The following is a 26883-nucleotide window of genomic DNA, read 5'->3' on the forward strand; positions in this document are numbered from 1 at the left end:
CTTTCATGAGCAGCAGTGCAGACTCTCTGCTGCAGCTCCTGCATTAGCATTTCATGCAGACTTCAGTCGGCGGGCCGAAGCACCGCGGATGAACACGTCAAAACTTTGGAGCTCTGGGAGTCAATGGCGCTCGTAGAAAACCTCCAAAACAAGTACTTCCACCTCCTTGTTTCAGTCATGTGTGCGTTGAAGACTTGTTATTATGAGTTTGGTGTGCGTTGTTGCGTAAACAAAGACGAGCTGTGAAGAAGTGCAGGCGGGACTACTTTTCCTGGGCGGAGTGGCACTAAACACACAGTGCGGCACCCTACCGGTGCACTCAGTCCGCAACTGAACTCTCTCAGACGGACTGAGTGAGTGAGTGAGTGCGCTCGAATTGGGGGGGGTTTAACTCCGGGATGTTTCAGTGTGGAGCTCAATAAACACCACGAAGCCGACTTTAGCACAAAAACGATTTTACCCCACGCTTGTTCGGACATTAGGGAAGAGCAGCCGTGTCCAAAACCGACGGACTTTTCCCCTCGACTCTCTTGTGAGGACTTCAGACCCCGAGAACTCAAGATGTCAATTTTGCCCTTCACTCCCCCCATCGTCAAGAGACTTTTGGGTTGGAAGAAAGGGGAGCAGAACGGCCAGGAGGAGAAGTGGTGCGAGAAAGCCGTGAAAAGTCTGGTGAAGAAGCTGAAGAAGACGGGGCAGCTGGACGAGCTGGAGAGAGCCATAACCACCCAGAATATCAACACCAAATGCATCACTATACCGAGGTAAGCTGAGGTTTTCCAGCGTCAACAGCTCGACGTTGACCGTGAAGGCAACAGCAGCAGCATCTCTGCCAAACACCAGAGCTGGACATCAAAAACACGTAAAAAAAAACCCCGATATCCTGTTGTTAGCTAACTAACTGTAGCAGTACGCGACACGTTCAGCATCCTTCCGTGACACTTCTCTTACTTTCAGTACTCCAAACTCCCATTAGGTTTATAGCACTGTAACATGGTGGCTGAGGTCGAAGCTTAACGAGCTAACGCTGCACCATAAAAGCAAAGCTGGACTGGTACATACTGTACATGCTGTCACTGAGCTGCCATGACATCTTATGTACACTATGTGCAGTTAAGTTCATACATTAGACTCTTGTGTGTGCCAGAGTGGCGTTCAAGTGAAGCCAGAGTTCCGTGGAGAATGTGGAGATTTTAGATTGTGTGCATTCGCAGCGCACATGCAACGCTAAAGCACAAATGGAGTCCAAGTTATATAACTTGACCTTAATCTGGGACGCTTTCTAGCTCTGTGCTCTCTATGCGTAGGCGAGTGTGAGCTGGAGCTGCATGGACCCTTTTCTTCTCATCTCAGTGCCAGTGTCCCTGTCTGGCTGTAGCTCTGTCTTTATGTCTGTCTGCAGGTGTGGAGAAGTGAAGTGAACTGAAGTGAAGCACTGATAGAATCCCTTATCCACAGGATGCAATAGGGCTGCACATTTATGAGCAATATAGTGGAGCAATATTCATATCGAAAGACAACGATGCAATTCCTCAATTAAGATGACATATCTGACCAAAGGTGTTGTGTTGAAATTCTGTGGCTCCAAAATCTTGCTCTTCAGATGAGAAAGTACATTTTGACAACACACATGAATGTCAAATGCTCATGACTTTGTGGCAACGACGGAATCGTTGTTGACTCTGGAAATGGGCTCTGTTTTGATGTGGACACCGGTGACTTGTTATCCAATCATAGAAAACACACTCTAGTGCCAGGTGTAAAGGGGGGCCTGTATCTTGAGCAGTAGAATTCATTTTGGCTTCTTTGTATCTTCACTCCAACCTGTTTGCAGCCATCTTACTTCACTTTAGAGCAATGTTGCTGTTGCGCTCATCAGTCTTGACCTAAAACGACTCACTTCTTGTGTGCAGGAATGTTGTTGTGCTGTCACGTTGAGCTGATAGGCTACATCAACATTGTTTGAACTAATATGAGTTATTCAATATACAATGCAATGGAAAATCTCAGCTGCAGACTGCAATATGAGGTATAAAATCTGTAAATGGCGTGACAAAGATTGATGGGATTGGCTCATTGTTATAGTGAGGAGAGGCTTTAACCGGTAAGAGGTTGAGGTTAATCAAACTCTCCAGTAAATGACCTGCATTGTTCAGTGTATAAGCACAGAAAGCTGTTACCTACACCTTCTTACCACCTTTTGAAGTACATCAACATACTTTTCATCCCCCCCTGGTACTAATGCTGCGTTCCAGTTATAGCCACATTTTTCCGAGATGAGTCATATTTCCAACTCGAAAAGTCGGAGCAACTTCACCAAACCCCCTACATAGGATTACAAGATTGCTGCCACATGTACAAACACTGCTCCGTTGACTGTTAATTGCACTACTGTTTTATTTGTTTGACAGTAAATCAGTCATACACATAGATAACCGTGGCTATCAGTGGCTAGACCACTACCAGTTCAGCGTTTTGATGTAAATTGAATGCAGCATAAGATCTGTCAGCGAAGAGCTAAATTAACATGCAACACATTAAGTATATGATAAACAGAACATTAATCAGCAATTATGTTTTATGACTCAAGTCATTTTGGAAGTGTGAGATTAACGACCACGTTCTGATATCCTCTTCTGAATATGAGTTTAGTTAACTTATGCTTCAACACACAATAATTAAATGGGAATCAGTAATTTAAAATAACCATTACTCTTAAACAAGGGCAGATATCATCTTACTGTAATGCAGGAGAGTTTAACAGCCCCACAAAAAGGCAGTGAAGCTGAAATAACACCTTTCTATAAATGTTTAAACAAAGTCTGAACAGTTATGAATCAGGATTTACTGGGCTGTCATATTAGTTTCAGCCAGGTGTAACTCACTGACTGTCATCATAGTGTATGTTCACAGCTATTTTCTCAGTCTCGCTTGTTTTTGTGAGTTATAGTAACAAAGGAAGGCCTCAAACTTTCTCTGCGTCCACAGATTCTCACTTGCATGTGTGGGCAATTTGGATTTAATAGCACACAGTGTGTCAGATGAAAAGTGAACCCCCACGCAGGACACTCCCACATTCTTGATTGCCACAACTGTGCATATCACAGCTTGCACAAGCCCAGGCCAGTATTCAGAGTTAAGCCTACCCGGAAAGTTAAATAATGTTTGCCATGATCCAGGTTTCATATTTCCCCACCACTAATGCAGAGGGGAAGAGACAGCAATGCATTAAGATGACCCCAGATCATAGTTGGCTGTCCATGTGGGCCAACAGTGTCCCTGGAGAGCTGCTCTTTCTATTAATTCCCCTACGTTCTGGCTCACTGACAGCAGCTGACGGCATGTTCAGGCCTGTCTACTGGGAGGTCAGCTCTTATCTCTCTGACACATGAACTCCCCGATGAGGTTCATCACCGTCCCACTTGATAGTAGTGTGGTGTTATGCTGAATGCTGAAGGAAACGTTCACTGAGCTCAGATTAAGTCAGGACAGAGGTTAAGGCTGAAAGATTTGGTGAAAATATCTATGATTGTTTGTTTTTGAGAGACATTGTATGACATTATGTTGATATTGAGACGTTGAGCTTCATTTCAACATGCACTCTATAATAGATCTAAAACGTGATGGAGCATTACCAGGATCCTAAAACAGGGATGGTCACAATATGATTTGAAAACAATAATTTGTTGAGGTGGGACACAAATATCAGTATGACAATCTGGTCACTAGGACTGCAACTCATGATTATTGCAATCAGAAAATTTTAAATAATGTTGATCTAACAGCCTCAATGGGTTGATGATGTTCTCAAATATCTTGTTATTCTTTCACATACCAATGAAATCAGAAAATATTCTTATTTAAGATGCTAAAAAAAATCAGAGAAGTCATTAATTATCAGGAAAAATCATGAATTACATGGATTCATTCAGTAATCGATTAATCATTTAATAATCATTGCACCCCTGGTCCTGACTTATCAATGCTTAGCTGGTTGTACGGATGACCTTACCACTTTTTTGTGTCTGATACTTTTCTACAAATACCGATAGCGGTCCAAAACAGTCTTTCTTTATAAAATGACTTTTGTCTGTATGGCTTTCCCTCTCTTTTGTCTGAAAATAATTCCACATAGCTTACATGATAGGCGCATTTTTTTGACCTGTATCAAACAGATTCCAATTCTTAATATCTTATCGGCTCATTCATACTTGTGGTGTCAATGTCAGGTAGGAAACAGAGGATTTACTCATCACAGCTGATTCAGATACTATATCATATCAGAGAGGGCCAAATGCCAGAAGCTGTTTTTACAATCGCAAGGATAATGTTCTGCAGTTGTTTCAAACAAAGGGAATCATATTTGTAGGTTTAGTCTAAAGCCTCCCCTGCTTTAGGTTTGACGTCTGTATCATGTCTACACTTGACGTGTCTTACCAATGCTCAGCTTCAGGGGGGTAAAAATGCTTGTGCACTTTGGGAAAGACATAGTAAAACAACACGGTGACTCTGGTCGACATTTATTTCTGGGTGTGGGTAGCGTGTTGGTGGTTGATGTGGCGCAGCTTGTGCAATGTTTGTGTATAAAACATATTCCAATACAAGGAGATAAAGCCTACATCCCACTAAAACGACATTAGTCACCGTCCCTCTGACTGACATTCCCTCTGGAAATTGAAAACAAACGGCTGTTACACTGTATCAGGCCTTGCCTATCGCTTGGGTAGGGCTACTGCTTTACTTGCCTTTTCAGTCACTGTGGTTTTCACAATGAGCTGTTTTTACTTTTCTAAGGGTTTCTATAAAGACAGAATGCTCAGGGCCGTGTCCAAGTTCAAGCCTTAGTCACTCAACAATGAGCAGTTGTGGCATTGTGGTATTGACCAACCTTCCCTCCCTTTTTTTCTCCTTTTAAAATCCAACCATCCTTTGAGCTGTAAATTTGGGTTAGGCACAAACATTGGTGTGTACAGTGCGTCAGGCCATGAAAGTTTACCAGTTTCCGATGCTGTTTAGAGGGTGAATGTGAAGTGTGGTAGCCTGCAGTGCCCGAATGTGACAGGATGACGAACAAAAAACCTTGTTTGTGTTGCATTTATTGATAGAAGCAATTTCTTTTTTTGAAAATGGGTTGGTATATATATCTTGTGTGGTTTTACCGTAGCAAGGTTTTACTACTTTGGTGGCTTACAGGCTCCCCCAATAAACTCTACTTAAGCCTGCCCCACACTAGAAGACTTCCAAATCTGACTTGATTTTTAAACCATGGGGGAGACCACAGGCACAACGAACTTTGTAACAGATTTTCAATGTTTTACTCCTGAGAAAGCACAGACTATAAGATCCAGTCAAGACGCAGAACTACACACTTGGGAGTTTAATCAAACAATTTCAGGGTTTAACAGAAATTTACCTGATTTAACGTGACTTCAGGATATAACAGACATGGAGGCGGACTCTCTGCATTATCAGTTAATAGCTATTGTGTGTGCAATGACGGAATCAACTTGGTTTGTACGGTTCTAAACAAAAGTATGCAGCATCTATTTCCCGGTCAACTCCCGGGTTTTGCTCTTGCCCCAGTCACTGTTCAGTCGTAAATATCAAACATGTTTAATAATTATGGTTTGAAATCGGGAAGAATCTGATTCGTCCAATGACATTGAAATCGCCTCTGTTAACACCTCATAAATTGGCCAGATTATATGTTTAAATCATCTTAAAATCTGAAGACACCCACGATTGTTGGAATGGCCGGATCGGAACCAAAATCCGGCCAAATATCCTCTAGTGTGGAGCAGGCTTTGCTTCTATGTTCCTGCACCGAATTCCTCAAAAGACACCCTTGTTTTTTTTGCTCACAGGCTTGTGAGAGCTGCTGGTCTAATCTGAATGAACTTGGCTACTCTAACTGGTAGTTGAATTGCTGGTAGTGCTAAACACATAGGAAGCAGATACCATTTTAAATATCGTCTTTGGTATGACGCAGCCGGGGATTGAACCACCCACTCCAGAGGTGACCACTCTAACCACTGGTTCCATCTGGGTGGTCTACTTAAACTGGGCAGACATAAAGTGTTAGTTAAGGAATCCCAACACTATAGCTTTGTTTTTCTTGCAGACATGCAAAAAACTTTATCAGAGAACCATCTACAATCATCTACAATGGTGCATTTCGATATTTAAACATTTTGTGGGGCATTTTGTGAATCGGGTAACTAATAACTTTCATTTTAATTTCCAAATGATTGCAACTTTTGCCTGGCAAATGTCTCTTTCTGTCTTCTCTAGACTAATTACCTGTGTGCATACTCCCAGCCACTCCTAAGTAGGCCACTGTCACTACTCTAGTACTGTGGGGATGTGTCATCATCTCCTGATGACTGTCATCATGTTATGATGACCGCAGCTTCCCAGAGCCCCAAGTCATGACTTTACAAAATGTGTCATGATTAATCAAGAGTTCACTGTTAAAAATGACACCTGAAATCCTTTATTTATTTATTTATTGCACAGTTAATAACTTAAATGAATACTCCTGTCAGTCAAGAGAGTCAATCATTTCGTTAATTGACATGTACAAACTAGGTATGGACTACTTAATGTTGCCTTGACTATGGACATGACATTAATGAAGCAGACTTGAATCATCTGAACATACCACATAAGTTACTACTACGTTCACAGCAGTGGAAGGTGATAACAGGTAAACTGCCTCCAATGACTCGCTGAAGTGTGTAGGTTGCATGCCAGATGCCAATTATTGCAAACATTGAGTTACAGTTACTGTCAGATTTGAACAGAGAGAACGTTTGAACAGAGGCCAATATACAGAAGGACAAACCCATACATGCTGCAGGTTTTCTGTTGAACATAATCAGGGTTTAACAGTTAATGGAGCTTACAGAGCAAGACTCTAATGGCAGTTTAGTGTGGGAACTATGGTGATATACCATAAATTTACATAAATTAACCAACGTCAATGCTGTGTGTGTGTGTGAGATGTGTGTTTTCACAGAGCCTGGAGGCACTGAATTCCTCGCTGCTACCTACACTTACTTACTCTGGGTTTGGTGCATTACAGGGTAGTGCTCTTGTCTTGTCCACACACATCCCTCCTGGCAGCGAGTCGACTGTCTGATTCACACTGATGCATGTCAGGGCAGGAGGTGGGGAGGTAACAAGTCCCAGGCGCAGAGGAAAAATGACAAAACAGTGAATACTGTTATTATATTTATAAGAGTGAGAAAGATTATATCCATGAAAAACACATTTTTCCTTTGTTGACAATCAAAGGACAATGCCAGGGATGCAGCGATTATCAATTATAAAGTGATATATAAATTATTCGCCAACTATTTTTATAATTTATTATCAGTTTGAGTGGATGGTTTTTTTTTAGCTTCTCAAATTTAAATTTTTTAATATCTTTGGGAACATTTTTTGGACCAAAGAAAATAGTTGGCAGATGATTTGATTTTGATCATATTTAACAGCCAGTGGATGCTTGAATACTCGCAAGGCAAAATGGCTCCACAGCGCCCCCCAGAAAATGTAAAATTTCACCTAAACACATGACATTTGAGCACACATCTACCTAAAAGTCTCTTGAACCAGTGACCTCAACCCAACGATAAGTTGTCCGAGGCAAGGCCACACGGATGCGAGGACCCGATATCGTCCTCTGCAGCGTCTTCTTCATGAAAGACAATTAGGAGTAACTTCAGCACAGTTCTTCGACTGGTTCATCCAGTCCACATTTATCGCGATGTGTCTCTGTGAGTGAGAACAACCCAATTTAACTGAAAGAGCTTTGAACGTCAAAATGATGACACTGGTTGACACATAAAGGAAGAATAAAGAGCACTAAAGAGGAGCAGGGGATTCCCAGTGATGTGTGTGTGGTGCTGGAGGGCAAGGGAGAACCTGTCATCTTAGTGGAGGAATGTGTTTTACTGAGGTAGACAGAAGTATGCTGAATTTAAATGGAGGCGAGAAATTCGATTGAAGTTTGAGAAGATCAGAATGTCAAAGAGTGAGGGAAACCAGAAAGCAAGGGTTTAGATAAAGGAAGAAAAGAGGGCAGAATACTTGGCAAGAGGCAGCACGGCAGATTCTCCAGGCTTATCAAAGGAAGACGATGGTTGGTGTGGTTTACATGAAAATAAAGTAACTCACTAAAAGCCGAGATGGACCAGATTTGTGTTCCAGTCAGACAGTTGTTTGACTTTGAGAGACGTGTGTCTGCATGTTTCTGGGTAAAAGACTGCATGGAACACAGTCTGCGTTATACCACGCCTTTACTTCACATACTGTACACTAGGACAAATCCAAAGATGGAGATTTCACTTAAATATAACCTTGTCTGTCGTCATCGCTAGACAAATTATTAGCTGTCACAAATGTGCTTGTTAACTTTCTGTTGATAGATCAGTACATTGATTTTGGCTCTCTTCATTATCTCTTTATTATTTAGCCTAAAACTTGTTACTTTTGTGTAACAAGTTTGTTAGTTTGTGTACTAATGATTATTCGATTTATTGATTAGTAATTGATTACTACTAATTAAAACAAACTTTTTGGATTTTCAGCTTCTTAAGAAGAATATTTCCTGGTTTCTTGGCTCCATAAAACAAAGGAAATCAATGCAATGCAGTGCAAAGAAAATAATCGACAGATTAATCGATTATTATTATTAATCATACCGGAAATAATGTGCAGGGAATAAGCAAGGTGTCTCCTGTAGTTTGAATGCAAACTTTCTATAGAATGCTCAGTTTTGTGTTTGGGTTTAGTGTCACTGAGCATTTAATTCATTCAAGTTACAGCGACATCGGTATATAACAGCTCTGTACTTTATTTCTTGAAATATGGGGGTGTTAAAGTGTCTGCTATTGTAATAGCAGTTGTCCGACTACGATTTAAAATTTAAATAAAGTTAGTTATTTAGGAGTCATTTCTTACATACCTGTATCAATAACAGTCGACCACTGCCTAATCTGACTCTCCATGCTTCTGTCACTGCCTTCAGTAACGGCGGCACCACTAGATGGCGCAACACTAACCACTCACCAGATTCGTGTACCAGAGAGATTTTCGCTGATTTTCTCCTTGCTCCTTGGTTTCTGTAACTTTCATCCTAATTATGCTTTGGTGTGATCAAAGTTGGGTTCTTTGTTTGTTAGTTTTAACACAGGCGCACACACACAGACACAGACTGTCTATCTGTCACTCACTTGAGCAGCTTTCACACCAGGTACCACACATGAGTCATCCGAGACAGCATTGTACGCCACAGACGCAATACAAGACGGGTCACGGAGAGTTTATGTGTGTTGTCTGTCTGTGTGTGTGCGGCTGGCTGCTGTAATGACAGTAATGACTTAGCCTCTTCACCAGGGTTCAGGATTTCTGTCATTGTTTGATTTGCTGCGCAGAAATGGGATACTGACCGTGTACCTGCGTTTCCAGTGTTTACCTTGTCGTAACCGTAGACGTATGACCTCAAAAACCTGAATGAGTCAGACCTCGGTGGCCTCTGCTGTGGCTGCTACTGACGCAGTCACTCTGTGACATCACGGTGCTGATATTACAGATTCTTGGATAATAGACGTATGAAGTATCATGTCGTTATATATGATACAGAATTTAGACTTGTGCAATAAGTCATTGTCAATTAGAAACAATGTAACAGCTACTGTCACACCACTGAGTGCAGCACTAATATTTAAATTTTATTTTGTGTGTGTGTGTGTGTGTGTGTGTGTGTGTGTAGTTAGTCAGCTCAGAGAAATGCTCTCTCTGCATGCCAGGCCTTTGAGGAGGGCGTGGGCTGCTGTTTGGTTTGCGGCATGCACCCGGGGCGAAGGGTGGTGGGGGTGGCGGTTGTTAGAGAGACAGCACTGCCTTGACTTGGCCTCGGCCGCTTCACTATCTGCGGGGGAGTGCGTGTGCACGACGCAGAAAAACACACACACACACACACACTTTCACACGCACAGAGACACATTCACCAGACAACAAACCTGCCTTTGTGCTCCACTGGCCGCTGCTGCTGCTGCTGCTGCTGCTGCGGGTGCTAGACCACAGCTGGATATTTGGAGGAAACTTGATGTGAGAGAGAAGAAGTTTAAAAGAAAAGAAGGAGATTAGGTTTAAGAAATGAGCTCAAGTGACAGACTTTAAAGTTCAGGACTACTGACCTGAACTAAATGTGTTGAAGCATACTTTATTCAACTTTAAGGTCCAGTTTGTTTAGTGGCAGAAATTGAATTTTGTCTGTGTAAGTGTATGATAAGGGTTTCATGGCCTTATATTGAGCTTTTTATTTGGAGTTTAGGCAAGGGTGTTGCTTTATGTATATTTTGAAGGGGCAATTTGCTTTTTGGGAATGTGAAGGCAAGGGTTGAATGGAGGCGTAATTCTTGTGCACAAGTTTACAAAATGGACCAGTACTACCTAAAACATGTAGTACTAGATGTCAAGGGCTCACAGCATCAGTGCATCTGGTTCCCAGGATAGAAAAATATCTGAATTATCACACTAATTCAGATATTTACTGTCAGAATCTACTGTCCCAGAAGTTAGAATGCATGTTGTAACTCGAGAAGGTCGAATGCTCATCCCCAGTCTACGGCCAGTGCTGCTCTGCAGATGAACAAAGAGTTTCCTTCAGGTTACGTGAATTGCGTCATGCACACGAAACATCAGCAGGGTATGTAGGTTAGGTATGAATTTATTTTTAGCTGTAAGTTATACAGCATATGCAGCTGCAGCCCCAAGGGTTCGGGAATGTCACAGAGCAGTGATAAAACATGTGGTGAAAAGTCTGACAACCCCCACAGCCATTCATCACAGCAGAATAACCTTAACCAATAACCTTTATAGTTCCTATTAGTGTTAGTTTTTGTCTGGTTAAAAAAAACACAGTTCAAGAGTAAAACAAACATAGAGACACGTGGAGTATGGACTGTCTCTGGACTGTGAACGTCTCCACAGTCCCGACCGTTGGAAATAAATATCAGCTCAACTGTGGGGAAAAATTCATTGATGACTTGCATCTGGAATAATTTCACTCATTCATCATTTTGATTCTGAAAAAGACGAGGCAGGCTGCTCAACTCATTGACTATTAGCAGTAAAACTAATGGTTGCCAGTCCTCTATCATCTCGCAGTCCTTTGAGCCCAGACTCTGTTATTTGTCGTCTGTCTCCTGGTTTCTTATTCCACATTAGTCCCTCCTTCACTGGTCCCAGTGCACTCCAGCCCTATGATATCACCTGTGGGTGATATTACTTACTTTTCTCTTACACTCTATTCTTGGTTTGCTTCTCTCACCCACACAAGCCCCCTCCCCACTCCCCACCCCTTTTTGTCGGAAAAAGAGAAGTGTGATGGCTTTTCCAGAGAGTGGGAATGACTGTGTATGTGTGTGTATATGCGGAAATGTATCCACAAGCTGTAAAAAGTTTTTAAAGAAGTTAAATCTTCTCGACCATGATAAATATGTGCGATATTTGTAGCATTTATAAACCAAACTGTCCAATTAAGAAAGAAGAGAGACTTTCTTAATGATGTCTTTCTACGAATATGATTATTTTTATTACGGATAAGTTTTATAATTGTTTTGTCAATTATTTGTTTGATTGTTTGATCTAAATCACAAAAAAGCAATGAATTACTGAGTCCTGTCTTAAGCATACTATAGATTGGCCTTTATTTATTATAATCATCATAAAGTATCTGTAAATCCCACATCCCCTCAAAATATAGTTGTATTCTGGCCTCAAACACAGTGGTTATAGAGTGTTTACACAATGTTACGTTTATATTCTACATAAACAACCGAAGCTAAAACCCTCACCAGCGACAAAACTGATACATTAACGTCGTTTTCTGACTGTGACTGAAAGCAGATGCTGCCTAGACTTTTTAAAACTTAAATAAACATCCTCCCTCCAAATGGAAATGACACACACTGTCCCTGTCTCTCATTTTCAATTGTTGTTATATAGTTAATTCTGCAGTTGTGGATTCCCTGAAGTGATGGCACAATAATGGAAGCACAAAAGAGCAGCTACACACAGGGTTAAAGTGTGCTCATTAACGTGATGTTGGTGTCTTCAGTGGTTACGTTGAGTAGAAGCAGGTACAGATTCTTGAGGAGAACATGAGTCCACCAACACAGTTGCGTTCTAACACCGCATCACCAAATACCTCTTGAAATGGCCAGAAATTCACGACTTGGTGAAGTGGCTGCGTGTCGGCTTTCTGAACCAAATTAAATGAATTCCCTTCTTGTGAATAAGTGAGTGATTTGTCACCTTAACATGTTGTTGCTGGAAGACAGCAGCCCTCTGCTGAAGGTCTTTGGATCACATCGCTGCTGCTGCTGCTGCTGCTCGTGGCTCGAAAGACTGGCCACAGACTTTATGAAAGGCACAGAAGCCAGTTCAGCTCTAAAAAAAAACCCACCCACATCCCACCGTCCACCCTCACCCCACTCTCAGTACTGGGATGGAAGGATGGTGGGACAGACGGAGGAGAGGAAAAGGGGAGGGGTATTTTCAGTCACAGACACTCTGAGCTGCCCTGAGCTGTTGAGACAGTCTGCCAGACCCATTGTCCGGCTACAGCCTCCTTTCTTTATCCATCACCACCTTTGTCCTCCCCACTCTCTCTGCACTCTTGTGTGTGTGTGGGATTGTGAGTGGACGAGGTCCCCTTGTTTATGTATATGCAGACACTTTTTGATTTTTAAATTACACAAGAATTATGTTTAATGACTTTGAACGATTCCTACAGGCATCACCTCTTTTGGCATTTTTCAAATTCATCTTGTGAGCTTAGACTTGTATTTGAGTTCAGTGCTTGGCAGAGAGTTGTAAAAGATTCTTGTCAAAAGGTCGCAGCCCACAAGGAGAGCGAGAGAGAGAGTAGTGTGTTCGTGTTTGTGTGTTCCCAGACCATAGCCAGTCTGAACACACACACACACACACACACAGTGTATATGTTTGTGTCTGTGAGCGTAACTGGGCATGCCTGGGTGTGTTTGTTTTGCCCCCTCCTCCTCAGCTCAGTAAAGCTCAATCTGCTCTGTCTCAGTCTCTTCTATGAGTCACACACACACACACTTCGAAAACTACTACTACTACTACTCTTTCCTTCTCGTCACAGTCACTCACCTCAGCACTCCTTTCCATTTTCTGACTACATTCTTTACACAGTTATTGTATCTTAGAGACACACCCACTATTCTAAGTGTGCGTGTGTGCGCGTGCACAGATTGCACTCTGTGCGTGAACCATTCACCCAGACAGACACAACACTGGTTTTGGGTTCAAAGGTCAGGTTCAGCCTCGGCTGCATGGCACACAGTGAGGTTGACACAATATCCCCCGCCCCCCGTGGAAAAGAAAAATCAATTCCAATTTGTCCCTTTCATTCTTGAACATCAATTTCTCTGTGACTGTCTGTTGACAGAGAAATGCAAGCGATTGGTCTCGTGTCCTCCATCAAAACGTCAACGCAGATGGTCTAAAGAGGCACGGTCATAATAAGCACATCATATTACATGTAAACAGACAGCTGTCAGGCAAAATGTAGCTATTTCATTTGAATAATTACCTCCCCAGACAAGTTTAAACCCCCTCAAGTCTAAATAGTATTATTTTGTCATATATTAAAGTCACTTAAGGCTGAAATAGACAATAAAAACCATGCGGCACAGTGTGCGATAACATTATTGAATATTGCTATGTTGATATGACTCACAATAAATAAGCAAATACTTAAGTGTACAGTATTATTCTGTATCTGTTTTGGGTTTAACATCAGCCCAGACAGTAAGGAGCTGGACATCTTAATACCCTCCTTTAAATCCTTGACTACCTAGATTGTTGAAATAAATACATGAAAATCTAAAAAAAAACTACATTTCTTAATAAATCCAAACACAGTAATTTAAATCCAACTTTAATATCTTAATGTCTTTTATCACCAATTCTTCTCCTGTTGCTCTGCGCACCAAGTAGTATATTGAATGTTTCTCTGTAAGAGTGGGACATATGAAGTTTTACAGTTAAAGCAGTCTTTTCTTCAATGATTTGTGAGGTGACACTGATCTGATTGCAGGTTTATATTAGTCCTCTATAAACCTCTCTTTTCCCGGTGCGGAACTGTGCAATTGTCTAGAACGTGTTGCAGATTTATGGCACAAAGTAAATGTGATATTCTTTTACAAAATTATGAAGAGAACCATATCCATCCAGTATCTATGACATAATCGCATAAAATACATAAATTCTGTATGCCGCTCCATCACTGGTGTGGAAGTAGTCAGTGTTGTGATTAGTCTGTAAATAAAATCAGCCTGTGTTCAGGGAGAGGCTGAAGTTTGAAAGCTACTGGCCTGAGTTTTTGGATTCTTGGACGACTTCAGATCCCGCCCATGTCCTTCATGTCTTCAGTCAGGAACGCACGCACACACACACACACACACACACACATACCTCTTTCTGTTGCATAGCTGCAGCTGACTCTGAGCGTTAAATCATTTAAAAGTGTTTTGCAGTGTGAGAGTGCTTGGCTGTTTGTGACTGACTCTCCCTCTAAACAACAGGCTGAGGCTTGGTGCTGGTGCAGGAGTGGTTTTTACCGTCAGGCCGATGTTTTTTCTTCAAAGTCTCGTAAATCTCGTCAATAAAATGAGTCCGTGTGATTGAAAACAGTTTGCCGCAATGTACAATACAGTGATTGCTTTTGTTTCCTTAATTTCTTTTTAGTGGATAAACAGCAGTCATAGAAGAAGTCTTAGTGACGCACAATATTGGACTTTTTTTGTCGATATACCGACATATTGGGAGTGCTTAGGCCGATAATCTATGCTCATATATACGTAAATTTTTCTCTGCGCTGAACAACAGCGGTTGTTTAAACTCATGTCGCAAGCAGGTGTAGGTATACATTTTCTTCCTTGTGTAAAATAAATAAACATAAAAAATAACAGTAGATGAGGGTGCAGGCGTAGAAGTCAAGGATATAGCTGCACATTCAGTTTTGAAGCCAATAGCAGCCAATGATCGTCAGCATATACACAACCTTTTAAAACCCACAGATCATTCCAAACATGCACAATGTTTGCATTTGAAATAAGGATGAATCAGTATCATGTTATTTGAGTATCTACTGTCTTACACTCTTATATTTTGTTTTTGTCTTATTTTATTTTAAAATAATTCCACAGGACTGCATTCCACCTGAGCTACCGCTTCAGTGATATTTAGTGTTTTTGGACCGCATCGGATTTTATGCTTTTCTTTTTCCGATATCCAGCCCTATACTTTTGGCCAGTGTCGTATCGAGACATTACTGAATATTGGATCAGCTCAGCCCTAATTTAAAACTGATGTGGACGGATACATACATCAATACATGAGACAGAAAGAGATGGGAAGGAATATGACAGACTGGATAGTGAAGGAGTTTTTTAATTCCAGAAGATGGTGGTAATTATGCAACATTGTAGATCCAAGCTTCCATTAACCCACAGAAGAATCCATGTCTACTTAACTTTTATTCATTAGCAACACAATCCCTGTGACTTACAGATATTTTAACAAAAGGTTTCTCTCTTTTTTTTTTTTTAATTTAGTGAGCAAAGTGACTCATGTAACGCTGTGTATCACCATGATGTTTTTCATTGTCACTGCAAAATGAGGTCACGTTCAATGTTTCAAGTGGACTGTACCGTAGGGCCACAGCAGTTGGGCTATTGCGTTCATTAGTGTGAGTCATACCATGCCATATTATTACTGTAACTCTGTTCCCTGAAAACACTGACTGGAAGGGGCTTCACAAAGACAAGGACATAAAGTAGGACACCAAAACAGCCAGTAATGTCATTGCAGTTTGTGCGTGTCTGTCTCAGCCCACACAGAGTTCAGCCCCACCAAACACCCACTCAGCAGCAGCAGGGGCGACCCAACAGTCCTGTCTGACCAGTTAACAGTCTGAAGAATCATTTCTTTTACATATTTTGCTCTAAAGCCAAGTAAAAAGAACACCTCGCACTCGAACCACAACAACATGACACTCTCTTTAACTCTTATAATTCACAGTTTTTGTGGATAATGTGAGAGAAATGTTGTCTCATCTCACGCAGTTCATTCTTTTATAAAGAAGGATATGTTTCTGTCTCGTATGGTTGGTTTTGTGAGCGTGTGATCAATTTTCCTCTGTGCAAATGCATTTCTCATATGTTTCCCACGTGGCATCGTGACCGGTGGAATATTTCCTATGATTCACTTTTTCAGCTGCCTTTCTGTGATGTTGTTGCTGTATTTAAAAAGCGCCCCTGGCAGTTTGATTTATTTTGCTTATTAACCCAAATTGATGTCACTTGTGTGAAAAACTGAAATGGCACAACATTGTGCAATGGATTAAAGGGAAACGACGTCGATAAATTGTGACTTAATTTGTGTCAAACACAGGAAAATTGCAATAGAAAAGAGGAACAGTGATCACAGGGAATTATTCATAAACACTGACCAAAATGGATGTATCAAATTGCAAAACCTCTTGGTACGAGGCACCATAAAATAGTTCAAAAACTGATTGTATTGAGTTGAGATTTTGTTATGATATTGCTCCCTCTTCTGTGGCAGCAGCGACACCATGCATGGTACTGCTATGGCACAGTGTGGCTGCTAAGATAGAGACAACACTGTCACCAACCAAGGCAGTTTGTTCATTGAGATGCCATGTGTGCTTTCATTGTTATATTCATGAAGAAAACGTAATGTTTCAGTGTTTTGTGGTGGCAGAGACACATCATTAGCTCACGAAAGCTCATTTGCAGCCCTGGTAAATTTTACTGTTGTGCTTCCTCCTTGCCTTACTTGCCATACTCACATTTTATGATAAATTGGGATAAAACAAGGACGGGACATACTTGACTAATGACTTAAGGGATTGTCTCCAACTCTGAAATGCTCTGCTCATATTGACATGGTTTTTATTGTGTATGTTGTGCAACTCTGTTTTTTTGTGTAGGTAGTTTTTAAAACTGCAATAGCAATACCTTCCACTGGAGGTGGAAATCTGGTCAAACTCTGCCATCACTGGCCAGATGTCTGTCTGTAAACAAAGTATTTTTATCTCATATCACTTGATGACATTATGGTGAAAGGTTATTGTTTAACTATTGATCGAAACTGCCAAACGCATATCACAGACTGCAGCTTGAACTTTAAATTCTGTAATTCTCTGACCAGTAGTAGACCAGAAACTGCCTTTTTTTACAGATCTATATAAATGTTTGTTAATGTTTTTACACAGCAGCACTTCCCCAACATTAGGGTTTGTTTCCTCATTAGACTTTTGGGTGAAGGTTTGTGACTCATTTAGACATTTAAAACATGTTTTTTTTATGCACATTTTTTTGTGCACATTAAGCTCTTCCCGACATACACACACGCTGGCCCCATTTAAAACACTGACAGTGAATAAAAGCTTGAGCCATGAAAAATTAAAACAACATAATGGTTGACCCAGCTTGACACTGGTGGGGCTTTCAGTGGTTGGACAGTGCACAACAGCCTCAGTTTAAGGACAGATGCTGGTCCTTCTGAAGTGCTCGAGCTTAAGCCTTTGACCCTTACTCTGTATTTGTGTGAGAGTGAGTGAGTGGTGTGGGTATGTGGCCTCGCCTCTTACATAAGAAGGTGATGATATTTCTTTATTTCACGGGACAGTGTGTTCAAAGATTATTCTCTGTAACCCCATTTTGTCATTCTGCAATATCAAAGTTATGCTGCCAGCAGTATTATATACCAGAGCAATGCAGATGTCATACAACACTGTTGTGTTATTATTAGACATCACCTCATAACCAGCCCCCAAAAGAAGTCAGAGCACAAACTTATAACAGCAGTATTATTATATATATATAGTTATATAATATGGTATTATTATTATTATTATCAGTATTCATTATCTTATCATTATATTATCATATTATTATTTAGTTTATTGAGTTAGGGCAGTGCATAATAACCAACAGATCAGAGTAAATATGACTTTATGACTTTATTGCACAATTGCTTAATTCAGGGCTATGACTAACGATTATTTTCACAATCGATTTATCTGTTGATCATTTTCTCAATTACTCGAGTACTTGTTTGGTCTGTAAAATGTCAGAAAAGTTTAAAAAAAGTTGATTATGTTAACCAACCCAAAATTATTCAGTTTAAATGATTAATGTGTTATATGGAGCAAAGAACCAGAAAATATTCACATTTAAGAAGCTAAAAAAATTTAGCTTCTTAAATGTTACGATTAATTTAGTAATCGATTAATCGAAATAATCGTTGCAGCCTAGTTAAATTACATCCATAGTCCTTTAACAGTACTTAACAAGTGGATCTACCTACAATATACAGTTAAAATGTACAATAAGACCCCTGCAGAAGACCCTGGGAGCGTGAATCAAATGAGAGAGTATACGCCACACTGACTGTGTGATGATGGTGGTTGTGTGTGTGTGGTGAACCCTTATATGACAAACATTCTTATTGCTTAAAGTACGAATGAGTAATAATTAGAGACATGTAATGATGAGATTGTAGACTGTAACAGAGAGAGGACTCCTCCACTCACCCCTCCACATTTCCTTACTGTGACTCGGAGAGTCAGTTTTGACACATTCATCAGTTGCGTATATACCCTGAGCATGAGACAATTGTTTTTCTTTTTAATCATCAATGATTGACAAACCTCTGCGTCCTCCTCTTGTGTCTGCAGGTCTCTCGATGGCCGCCTGCAGGTTTCCCACAGGAAAGGTCTTCCCCATGTCATCTACTGCCGCCTGTGGCGCTGGCCCGACCTGCAGTCGCACCACGAGCTGCGGGCGGTGGAGCTGTGCGAGTACGCCTTCCACACGAAGAAAGATGAAGTGTGTGTCAACCCGTACCATTACCAGAGAGTAGAGACACCAGGTATGAAGCGTGGGGCTTGTTTAAACTCCCTCCTCTGCACACACTGGCATGTTTGCAAAGTTTTATTTCACTAAATTTCACGTTGCTACCATTTTTCTAACATATATATATTCTATAATATTAAGTATTTTTCCTCGGTTTGTCAGTGAATGGCATAAACCAATAATTAACAGCAGGTTTAGCTGAAATTTCTTTGGGCATTTCTTCATTTCGCAGTTAAGAAATTACTGCATTTTAGTTCTGAATATGAACATGCAAGTAGGTTAGTTGGAGATTTGTTCTTGATATTTATGCACCCAACTTAATTGCTCTGTTGGTAAATAGTGTTTTATCCAGACGTGTAACCAGGACGTCTTGTTTATGTTTGTTTTTGTGTGTGTGTGTGTGTGTGTGTGACTGTTTTTCTGTCCATCATACAGTCCTCCCACCTGTGCTGGTGCCCAGACACACAGAAATTCCCAGCGAGTTCCCGCCACTCGATGACTACAGCCATTCAATCCCTGAAAACACCAACTTCCCTGCTGGAATTGAGCCCCAGAGCAACTACATACCAGGTACCAGCACCGAGTGCATGTAGGAAGTGTCCTAATCCACCTGATCCTTGTGTGAGTTTAACAATGGAGGAAGAAAAGGCTGCCACAGCAGCTCTGCGTTTTTCAAAAGGTCCCTTCTGTATCCTGAAAAGGTGCTATATAAATCCAGGATTTCTATTACGTTACATTGGTTTGTTTGGTTTATTAGTCATAGGTTTGGTTTTTCACGGAACTTGCAAGAAAGCAATCAAAGTGCCATTTCCCGTCTCTATTAAACATCAGTTGCTCTTGGACCTAGAGAAAGTTGCTTTTAAAAAAGACAGATTTACCAGGGAGTGAGAGAACACTGACGTGTAGAGAGGAAACTGTTTCGCTTCATGCACAGGCACATGCATTTGTTATTTAAATCATGTGTGTGCTGGAGAATAATATGAAAATGCTATTGGCCTGAAACTACCATAGACACGATTTGGCATCTCTTATAAACAGGTTTAAATGTCAATGATCTTTAAAACTTTGACTTGTGTGTAAATATTTTATATTACATAATCTTCGAAACACGTTGAGTCTGTTAATATTAAATATAGATGAGACACTGCATCAGAAATCATAGAGGATTCAATGAATATGTAGATGCATGTGCTACAAAACAACTCAGGGAAGATACTTTTTATCATGGTAGAATACGATTTTAATGCAATACAGTTTTTTGCTTTGTGTAGACGTTCAATTTTATGTCACAAATTAAAAAAAACAACTAAGCAAAAATCGTAGCTTAAATAGATATTTAATTAAAGACCAGGATGTGACATTATGAATCATTTTGGAACTACCAACCTGTCACTGTGTTTACTTAGGCACAGTGAGACGTAGAACATTTTTGACATTGTAAATATAAAGGGAAGTCTGGCTGACATACCCGCAACCAGGTGTTTCACTTTGGCAGCCGTGGAGGAAATGTGGAAACAGAAAAACACCAAGTATTGCAATGTAGTAACTTAACAAAGTAACTTTTATAAAAAATGAATGAATTGTTGTCTTCATCTCAGTCAGCAAGATTTTGAGAATATCAAAATTAAGCAGCACTTTCAGACAAAGTCACAAAGCTCCTCACAAATAGAAACTTCGAGGTAACATATAAACATAAATAAATAGAAACTCAATAATAAAAGAAGAATAACAACACTAAAACATGAACATAATCACAACTACAGGCAGGTAAAAATCAGAAAATGCTGATAAAAGAAAACTTTTTTGCAGTAGTGAGTTATTGTGCAGCATTGCTTCAACATGTTCCTCTGTGTATGTGTGTGTGTGTGTATGACTCAGAAACGCCACCACCTGGCTACCTCAGTGAGGATGGAGAGACCAGCGATCACCAGATGACCCACAGCATGGACACCAGCTCCCCAAACCTGTCACCGAACCCTGTTTCACCCACACACAGCAACTTAGGTAAGGGTTGTGCGTGTGTGCGCGCGCTTCCTCAGTGTTTGTGTTATTCTCCGTGTGTCTGTGTCTGTGCTCACATACTGACAAATGATTCAATGGTGTGTATATTCCCAGTTGGGATTCTGTTTGTTTAACTCCATTATTGTTAGAGGAAACCAGGTGTTGAAAGAAGCCTTTGTCTATTCCTGCTCCACGTGAGCTGCTAAACAGGCCATGACACCGTCCAGCCAACACTAACATCAGTGACAATATCCTACATTTATTCTATCAGGATGGAAAAACTCCAGGAGGGCTTGGCTGGACGGCTCCTGGGGAAATAACAAAATCACACCCGTTTCATTTTCCAGATCTGTCGAGAACTTCAAAGTCAAGGACAAAAATGTCAGAGCGTAGACTGTCGAGGGGGGAAAACGAGCAAAATGACCAGAACCAGTTAAAGTTACTGAAAACTGTTGTGGATAAGCCTGTAATTTGACCATCTTGGCTCCAGTGTCCCATCACTGAGGGCTGAGTTTCCACATTTTGTCTGGTAAAAGATTTCGGGGAAACAGCGTATGGGTTTGACATCTTGTGACGCAAGTCCAGCCTAATGTTTTCTTTTTCTCTTCTTTCTCTACATCCTCCTCAGCCCCCTTTTTATGCCTCTTTCTTTTTTGCTCTTCATTGCTTTTCTCCACCGTTTATTCTATCAGACTGGCACCTGCTCCAGTTTTTCATTTGTCTCCTCCCTCCTGTACAATTTCAGGCACATTTCAACCCGTGTCTCGTAACTAGCACCACTACTTTTTATTGTAGAGTAACTACTACTACTACTGTTTTTCTAAAAAGTCAATGTTGACTTTTTCAACATGTCAATTTTTACATAATTATAGATATTTTGACTTTTTTCTTAACAAATGTATGTTTTTCTCAATATTTCAACATTCTTATCACCTTTTTCCAACATACCAACTTTTTATCTCTACATGCTGATCTTCTTGTGTCCGTTCTGGTAGACTTATCCATTCTCTGTGGATTCTGCTGATGTTTCCTCCATTGTTTCGCTGGAAGAATAGTTTGTTTTGAAGTTGTTTCTTACCTGAATGGAGGGTCTAAGGACAGAAAGTGTACATATTTAAAACCTCTGAGGCAAATGTGATTTGTGAAAGTGGGCATTTAAAATATAAGTCATTTGATTTTCTATTAGCCCAATTGCTGCAAAAAGACCCAGGTTCAAACTAGGGCCTCTCTGCATGGAGTTTGCATGTTCTTCTCGTGTGAGTGAGGGTTTTCTTCAGGTTCTCCGGATTCCTCCCACAGTCCAAAAACATGCATAGGTTAATTGGACACTCTAAATTGACCCCGTACCCTGCCTATCGCCCCGTGTCAGCTGGGACTGGCTCCAATGGCCCCACAGCCCTCATGTGTAGGATAAAGCTGTAGAGTTTAAATGAATGATTCTCTATTCTCCTGTTTCTACTCTGTTTCTTCTTATGACCAAATCAAACTGTCTCCCTCTCTCTGTGTGTGTCAGACCTTCAGCCCGTGACGTACTGTGAGCCGGCCTTCTGGTGCTCTATTTCATACTACGAGCTGAACCAGCGAGTAGGAGAGACCTTCCACGCCTCGCAGCCGTCGCTGACAGTGGACGGATTCACAGACCCCTCCAACTCTGAGCGCTTCTGCCTCGGCCTCTTGTCCAACGTCAACCGCAACGCGTCTGTGGAGTTAACGCGCAGACATATCGGTAGCGCTCTACTCAAACAGCACTCTACATCCGTAGTCACGTCACGTCACGTCACGTCACGTCACGTCACGTCACGTCACGTCACGTCACGTCACGTCACGTCACGTCACGTCACGTCACGTCACGTCACGTCACCTCGCCCTCTCCCTCGCCCTCACTGCATGTTTGTTGTTCTTTTCCTCAAGGCCGCGGCGTGCGGCTCTATTACATCGGAGGAGAAGTGTTTGCCGAGTGTCTCAGCGACAGCGCCATCTTTGTCCAGAGCCCCAACTGTAACCAGCGCTACGGCTGGCACCCTGCCACTGTCTGCAAGATTCCTCCAGGTGTGTGTGGAAACAGAGACACAACACAAGATAGGGGCAGAGAGACATGTACATTAAAGTTACCATATAAAGTTACCATATAAAGCCTTAAAGTTACCATTTCAAAATCATTTTCATGTGTTACTAACTTGTAATAAGGAATATTGAGCCTCTTTCAAGTTAGGAAAAATGTGCCAGTGTACACAGGAAGCTGATTCTCTGCGATAACGAGAAATGATGGCGGTAATGATGAAAAATAAGAACAAGGACTTCTGTTATGAGACCAAGGTTGAAGTGAAACTGAAAACGAGTTTTAATGCCACATTTGAACGTCTCCCTTTCTGCCCATTCAGGTTTAAAATATTGCTCCACATTTTCACAAAAAAAAAAACAGAGCCAGCAGCTTATTCTACCTCTCCAATCCGGGATAGTATAGATGACAGATGTATCTGCAGCAGAATGTATGCTTTTTTAAAAAAGGCCTCAGACTGCCAAAAACAGGAAAAGTGATCCTGAACTGAGGTTACAAACAGTTATAAAGATCCAGAAATCATTAAACATCTGCTTTTATCGTTTTAAAAGTTACCTAGTGTTGATTTAAACTTGGTTTGCAGTTTGTTTTATTTCCCCCTTTTTATGTGTTCAGAAGACTATTGAATTAAATTCGTATTAGCAGTGAATATTAAATGACTTCATGCTGCCAAACGTCTTCAGTTTGTCACTTTCAAGGCTTTAAAAAAATGATTCATAGAACCTGAACACATTTGCTTTCCCTCCAGGATGTAATCTGAAGATTTTTAACAACCAGGAGTTTGCTGCCTTGCTCGCCCAGTCAGTCAACCAGGGCTTTGAGGCCGTGTACCAGCTCACCAGGATGTGCACCATCCGCATGAGCTTTGTCAAGGGCTGGGGAGCCGAGTACAGGTAAGCAGCCACTTTGGATTAACGACGTAAACCTTGACCTCAACGGAAAATAAAAAAAACCTCACAACCAGCTTTTATTTTCAGCGACACAGTGTAAAGACCGAGTCCTTAGCAAACCCATATGTAAACACAGACAATAGAAACAAACAGACTGTGAATCACATCCCGCAATCCAGTCGCCCCCGCTCCCAGGCATCTGCTCACACTCACACTGGTGAATCCGGTGTGTGTGTGTGTGTGTGACGTTGCCGAGGCCTCATCAGTCGAAACAGGCCCCAGCTGGCACGCCAGACTATTTTTAAACAAACACACATGTGCTGTGTCAAAAATGAGATGTCAGACTTTCCCTCTTCCATCTCCACCCTGTTTTCCACTTAGTGTGACTCACTGATAGTAAGATAGGAGGAGACGGAGCGGAGGAGACCACACGATTGGACGAAAGCACGAGAGGTTTCCACAGGGGATAAACCTTTGTGCTGTGAGCGACTGTTCAGCAGTCCAGTCTCAGAGCAAACACTGACATGTGGATTCACTTAAAAGCAGGATTCAGGTTACTGGAACAGCCAAGCCCTCCTTCTCCTTCTCCTTCTCCTCTCTCACACTCTCTCTCCACACCCTCTCCTCAGTCTCTCTGTCTTTTCCCATGCTGGACGTTGGATGGTTTCTTTTCTCTTTTGTCGCGTTTGCCAATAACATTTAATTCATAAAAACACACAAATCTAAAAATGAATGAAGACTTAAACTGTTGCATCTTATTCCTTCAGGTCAGGCAGCTCAGATTTGTTCAAATCTAAACTACTGTGTGGATGATGCATAAGATTTAGATTGACCTTTTTTTTTTCAAGCACCTGTTGATTCATTTCAAAACACCTGTGCACATCAGAGAGATAATAATATAGGCTTGATATTTTATTTATTTATTTTTCAATCAAGCTCAAAACAGGACAGTCAGATTGTCACTCTATGCTGCTTATTTTGACCTGGTTTTCAATATTTCCAAAGCTGAAATATCATTTTTCACAAGGTAGCAACGTGGGAAAGGAGTCGGCCTGGGCTTCATGATTCATTTTCCTTCCCACTTCCCACCTCTACCACATCAAACAGAGCAGTTAAACAAGGATAACAGAAAGGATGTCGTTCACCTTAGTTTGCATAGTAAACTCCACTTTTGGGCGACTAGAAATTACACACTTAAAGAAGCCTACTTATGGGTAATATATTCAATTTCTGCACGTAAACCCTCCTAAATGTAATTCTTTGCTTGGGTCATAACCAACAGACCACTTTTGACCTCCTTTGTTGGGGTTAAAATAATGTTGTAGTAAAGTGTGTTAAAATGGTTCATCCAGTGTTTTGTCTTCAGTCTCCAGAATCAGATTCTTAGCTGAAACTGAACTGTCCTCTCAACAGCTTCCTTTGTGCACCTCACATCTGTTTCTGCTCCCCCCCCCTGTTGTCCGTCCCAGGCGACAGACGGTGACCAGCACCCCCTGCTGGATAGAGCTGCACCTGAACGGCCCCCTGCAGTGGCTGGACAAGGTGCTCACACAAATGGGCTCCCCCAGCATCCGCTGCTCCAGCGTCTCCTAGGGGGAAGCCGTCCATGCAGCCACTTCCTGCACACGTGTCCTGTCAGTGACTAGAAACACACACACACACACACACACACACACGCATGCAGAACAAAAGGAAACGGCTTCAGTACAGAAAGCGTGGAAAGACGTCGGTCCTCCTCGTTCTGTCTCTGGGTCAGTTCCTCCTCCAGCTGTCAGTAGCACTTTTGACATTCATGTTTGTGGCACAAGGGGACAAGTGCATTAAAGCAGTACCATGTAAGTATGATTTTTGTTTTATCGGAAATGTTTTTTGTTAAGCAGCAGCTTTGTGCCAGAGAAGCTGTAACAACAGGAGGAGTTTTCTTTCTTTTTCTTTGCTCTCGTTTGTTCAAATTTCCTAATTTCATTGTCATACTTTTTATTCTCTCATTTGTACAGATGTGTATGTGAACAGTGGATTTATAAAAAAAGAAAAGAAAAGAAAGAAATGTTTGTTTTTAAGCATAATTACATTGTGAAGCATGTGTAAGATCATGTTTAATGCATTTCACTTGACTTTGTATTTGGGGCATTTGAAATACAGAAGAGTATGAAGATGGCGACGAGGAGAAAAAAAGAAAAGGCTGAGTATCGTTTTTTAAACACTGTGTGAAGGAATATAATGTAAACCTAATTCAGTCTCCTTTTTTCAGGATTTCAAAGATTGATTCTAATGAGACAAAAATATAGAGATTTCAGACAGAAACAAAAATGATGACGCAGTTTCAGGTTCAGTGTGTGAGACGCTTCAGTCGCTCTCCTCTTTCTCAAGTGTGCCAGGAAACTACGGTGGCCTTCACGTTTTTGTAATTAGAAAGCAAAGTGGCGTCCTCCACAGAGCAAGGCCCTTAAAGAATACAACAAAACCAAACCATTCTTTTATTTTGAAACGAATTTACACTTACACAAACATACCTATATATGATTATTCTCATGCAGAAGATCGACAGGTTACAGCTCTTATCTTGAGTATTTGAAGACAATGATTCTCCTCACTTTTGTAAAATGTTAACATTGTAAGGCAATTGTTAAAGGTCCAGTGTGTGGGACACAAAGAAGCATCTCAACAAAAAACTGAATCTAATCTTAATCATTCTGTTTTTCTAAGTCTACTGTCACTGTGAAAAATAAGAACTGACCGAGTTTCCCTTCCACAGAGTCTACCGTGTTTCTACAGTAGCCCAGAATGGACACATTTAACTCCACATTTGAAGACCCTTGCTTTTACATTATACAGTTCTAGCACTACTCGGCTCTACTGTACTCGGTTTGGTATCAGGCGCGTCATTTTCCATGACCTCATAGCACCTCATCGTGGACAGGTGTCGTCATAACACGGCCGCCATGACGTT

The 26883-nt window shown here is 41.1% G+C and overlaps 1 protein-coding gene across 1 annotated transcript; it reads left to right on the forward strand.

The window, feature by feature from the left end:
* Positions 1-313: 313 nt before the first annotated feature.
* Positions 314-26574, forward strand: LOC122772534 (mothers against decapentaplegic homolog 3). Its single transcript, XM_044030680.1, has 8 exons — positions 314-764; positions 18806-18999; positions 19419-19553; positions 20862-20987; positions 22498-22710; positions 22896-23033; positions 23792-23936; positions 25403-26574. Exons 1-8 carry the CDS (start codon positions 562-564, stop codon positions 25524-25526), a joined length of 1278 nt encoding a protein of 425 aa, XP_043886615.1. The 5' UTR covers positions 314-561; the 3' UTR covers positions 25527-26574.
* Positions 26575-26883: the final 309 nt, after the last annotated feature.

Source organism: Solea senegalensis, linkage group LG7 (genome assembly GCF_019176455.1).
Source record: "Solea senegalensis isolate Sse05_10M linkage group LG7, IFAPA_SoseM_1, whole genome shotgun sequence".
In the NCBI taxonomy this organism is placed as follows: domain Eukaryota; kingdom Metazoa; phylum Chordata; class Actinopteri; order Pleuronectiformes; family Soleidae; genus Solea; species Solea senegalensis.